The sequence below is a fragment of the Oncorhynchus keta genome, chromosome 28, assembly GCF_023373465.1.
Source record: "Oncorhynchus keta strain PuntledgeMale-10-30-2019 chromosome 28, Oket_V2, whole genome shotgun sequence".
Taxonomy (NCBI): Eukaryota; Metazoa; Chordata; class Actinopteri; order Salmoniformes; family Salmonidae; genus Oncorhynchus; species Oncorhynchus keta.
The window spans coordinates 47062358-47067045 of NC_068448.1; the positions used below are offsets into that span (position 1 = coordinate 47062358).

The 4688-nt window shown below is 41.3% G+C and overlaps 1 protein-coding gene across 1 annotated transcript; it reads left to right on the forward strand.

The window, feature by feature from the left end:
• Positions 1 to 2629: 2629 nt before the first annotated feature.
• LOC118361140 (zinc transporter ZIP12-like) lies at positions 2630 to 3655 on the forward strand. Its single transcript, XM_035740897.2, is given in 4 exon segments — positions 2630 to 2680; positions 2682 to 2763; positions 2957 to 3132; positions 3350 to 3655. Coding segments are annotated over 4 exon segments (408 nt in total). The 3' UTR covers positions 3449 to 3655.
• The last annotated feature ends 1033 nt before the right edge of the window (positions 3656 to 4688 follow it).

Sequence of the window (4688 nt, forward strand, 5' to 3'; positions counted from 1 at the left end):
CTCATATTAATATTGTCTGTCTATGACAGAGTATTTTTTTTTCAAATCTATTAATTATTTTAGATTAATGGCTAGAAATTGATCTCTTAATGTGCTACCGTGATGATACCACTCTCTCCTTCTGCACTATGATGTAGTATGTGCTTTGTCAGTGGCTGTGATGTAGGTTTCAGCCAGGAGTTGATGGACAGTCAGAAGAACGAATTAAATGGTAGGAGGGACATCCCTGCTTCAAGGTGTGTCAGATTCCACATCCTATGTCACATGCTCAGAAAAAAATACTCCTGTGTACTTGGGCATCAGGGCTATTGCTCAATGCAAGCCATTTGACGGACAGATTTATAATCGTAAATGTCTGTCCGAACCACTACCAAAATGAAGTCACATTTACTGATTTCTTATTAATCACTCTATCCATTTTAACGCACTTGGGATAGTCAATTGTACTGTAGTCCTATCCGCCTGACTCATTTCGCAAGTTTCCAGGTAGGTTTTACAGTGACAAGAAAAAGTATGTGAATCCTTTGGAATTACCTGGATTTCGGCATGAATTAGTCAACATTTGATCTGATCTTCATCTTAGTCACAACAATAGACAAACACAGTGTGCTTAAACTAATAACGCATAAAGTCATGTATTTGTCTTGTCTATATTGAATACATCATTTAAACATTCAGTGTAGGTTGGGAAAAAGTATGCGAACCTCTAGGCTAATGACTTTTCCAAAAGCTAATAATAATCCAATCAATGAGACGAGATTGGAGATGTTGGTTAGAGCTGCCCTGCCCTGTAAAAAAACACAAAATTTGAGTTTGCTTTTCACAAGAAGCATTGCCTGATGTGAACCATGCCTCGAACAAAAGAGGTCTCAGAAGACCTAAGATTAAGAATTGTTGACTTGCGTAAAGTTAGAAAGGGTTACAAAAGTATCTCTAAAAGCCTTGATGTTCATCAGTCCACGGTAAGACAAATTCCACATCCTGTGGTAACTCAACAAAACACAAGAGGTAATAACTCCTTATAACAATAACTGTTTCACTCTTCCGCATGTCTATGTCTGAATGTTTGCTTTGGAAATCCATCTAAGTCATTCATTACAGTTTGTCATGATGGTGCTTATCTGTGGGTTCCCATTGGCTCTGGCTGAACACGGAATAAAGTTGCATCGCAAATGGCACCCTATTCCGTACTTAGTGCACTACTTTTGAGCAGATCCCAATGGGCCCCGGTCAAACGTAGTGCACTTATATAGGGAATAGGCTACCATTTGGGACACAGGCTGAGCTGACTGTGCAGGTGGCTGATGGCTCATTGCCAGAGAGTGACTGGAGACTCTTTTTCTCCGGCAGGGTCACGGGGGCCTGGGCCATTCCCATGACCTTCCCCTGGAGCACAACTGCAATGGCCACTCACAAAGGGGCAAGTCCATCTCCACCATGCAGCTGGTGAGTCTGTTTGTCTCTATCTGGTACCCATACTCTACTCCAAATGTGCAATTGGCAGCTCTTAAAAGAAATTATGTTCAGTGACTGCATCAATGGAGGGCAGAATTATATGGTAACCCTATTTCACTTCCTCAAATGAAATCAGAAATAGATAACTCAATTAAAGGTGCATCCTCACGCAAATGTCTCTTTTTGGATTTGTTTGGAATTGTGAAAGGAAAACTGTGTTTAAAAAAAATAAGCTTTTGAGGTTTGTGTTTTGAAGATGGCAGACTGCAGTGGTATATCTGTGTTCCTCTTCATGATACAATTAGAGCTTATAAAAAAAAATATATATACATATATATATATACTCACCTGGTTAAACACAGTTGTTGTTACAAAATGTGTCATATTTACCAGCCCTCATTGTCACAGCCAAGACAAACCTGGAGGAGGTTTGGAGTGGGAGTAGCAGTCTTGATATGACAATGTGCTGTCCTCACTCTGCGGGGGTGCAAGGCTAATATAAAAGCACAGGAATTCAAAAGAGGTAGGCCTACAGGATTCACAATTATTTTAGCAATACTTTTAAACAGTTTGAGCTTTGATGTAGACATCTACAGAGTGTTGCATTGCAGGGAAAGTGAAGAGTGGTGTGGGTGGGAGTAAATGTGAAACAGACTATTGTGCAGGAGACCTTGATGCTGCTGCTGAATCATTCAGGCCTTATGCAGATAGTGTAGGAGGAGATAGAGAAACTGAACGGTTTTGGTGAACTTCCTCTCGACTGTTTTTAATATAGGCAGGGGGAACTGTGGTCACTGATTTGCTGATTTTGGTATGGATGGGAGTAATTACGTGAAATTGTAATGATGTGTATTGAAAGGAAACACCCTATCAGTTGTCGCTCCCCCACAGGGAACTGTGGAGGACTTAGAATGCACAGAAATCCCATTAGAGGAGCCTGAACCAAGAACCCTTACACATCAGACAAGTAAGTTAGATATATCCTCATCCTCCTTTTTCATTCATCTTCACTCATTGTCCCACAGTTCTCTCTGTGTTTAATTTGATCCTGTTCTGTTTAGTTCTGTCCATTGTGCTGTGTGTAATTACTGGACTAGGAAGCGTAGAGGATGAGCCACCACAAACAGGCTTTTTTTTTGTGTTCCCAGGACAGGGTTTTCCTTTCCTGGCTGTGATGGTTATCGTGGGAGACAGCCTCCATAACTTTGCTGATGGCCTAGTGGTGGGGGGCGGCCTTCTCCTCATCCGCCGAGACGGGCATGGCGACCACCGTAGCCATCCTCTACCACGAAATCCCTCGTGAAATTGGTGAGAGGTCACAAGTCACAGAGCAACGGCTCAAAGGTTGTTGGTATGGGGTGGCAGTGTTGTTGTTCTTATCTGGGTCCCTTTGTCAAACCAAACCAGGCATGACTTGAGTAATTTGTGTCCCAGTTACGAAGAACTGAAAACGCTGGTCCCAAATGACCTTAAATAGCATCTTCTTCTTTCTCTATCCCAGGTGACTTTGCTGTGTTGCTCAGCTCAGGTCTCTCTGTGAGGAATGCAGTGATGATGAACTTACTCAGTGCTCTGACGGCCTTCGTCGGCCTCTTCGTCTCCTCAGAACCAGAGATCCAGCAGTGGATCATTACGGTTACCACAGGGATCTTCCTCTATCTGACACTATTAGAGATGGTGAGACTGGGCAACTGCTGTTCTTAGTAAAAACACAGTGATAGGTAGGGACTGGAGTTTGACCAGACCGTGTGTCCCCCTGATCACAGCTCACAGTCAAGAACATTTTCTGGCCCTATTGGTAGGTAATATATTGTTACAATTCACAGGTGACTTGGGATAGAGAGATGTGCCCACTACTCGAACTCCCAAACCCTAATTTCTCTCTCTTCCTCCTCTTTCATCTCTCTTTCATGTGAAGACCAACCGGCCCTGTCTCATGTTCCTTCTGCAGAACCTTGGCCTATGTTATCTGCCATACAATATGTGTAATTGATGGCAATGTTGACAGTACTTTCTGGTCTTGCTTTTTATCATTATCTTGTTGATTACTATATTGTTTACTGCTACTTGTCATAATTGTGTAAGTATTACACTAGATGAAGGCATCGAACTGCCTATTTGAAACGCCACAAGGCATTTTATGCAAGTGATAGCGATATTAATGTAAGGTGAATAATAACAGTGACAATCAAATGTCATTTTTGATCCAGTGGTTAGGCACGTGTGTTAGAGCTGAATGGATCCACGTTCGTTTAAATCAGATGCCTGCATGTGAGCTTCAGGACATGCACACATTTTCTATGTGATGATTTATTTTGTTTGACGTACTGTGTATCATAGGGCACATAGCTAGCTTACAGTATGTCTGGCACACCTACAGTCAGGTCCATAAGTGTCATCCTTGATTTTTTTTATTTAAATGAGCAGAAAATACTGTAATATAAATTATAAAAATACTGAGATATATGGTATTAAAAAATAAAGGAAATTATGTTATTTTATACTAATACAATTGCTCCGAGAAAGGGAGTTTGTTTAACAAGTCATTTTAAAAAAACGTTAAAGAAAAGGAAAACATAAAATATTGGCACCCCTGTTTTCAGCACTCGTTTTGTGAGATTGGAGAACACGTTGAGAGGGATCTTAGACCATTCCTCCATACATAATCTTCCCAGATCCTTGATATCCTTCATCTGCTCTTGTGGACTGCCCTTTTCAATTCAAACCACAAACCACATGTTTTCAATGGGGTTCAAGTCTGGAGTCTGAGACTCTTATGGACTGCCCTCTTCAATTCAAACCACAGGATTTCAATTGGGTCCGGAGACTGAGATGGCCATTGTAAAATGTTGATTTTATGTCAATTAGCCATTTCTTTATGGATTTGTATTACTGCTTGGGGTTATTGTCTTGCTGGAAGATCCACTTGCGGCCAAGTATCAGCCTCCTGGCAGAAGCAAACCAGGTTTTGGGCTAAAATGTCCTGGTACTTGGTAAAGTTCATGATGCCGTTGACCTTAACAGGGGCCCCAGGACCAGTGGAAGCAAAATAACCCCATAACATCAAAGATGCACCACCATATTTTAACATAGGTATGGGGTACTTTCTGAAAATGCTTCCACTGGTGTGTGTGTGTGGCCAAAGAGCTCTATTTTTAGACAAAACCTTTAACAGGTACATTGTATGTATGTATGTATGTATGTATGTATGTATGTATGTATGTATGTATGTA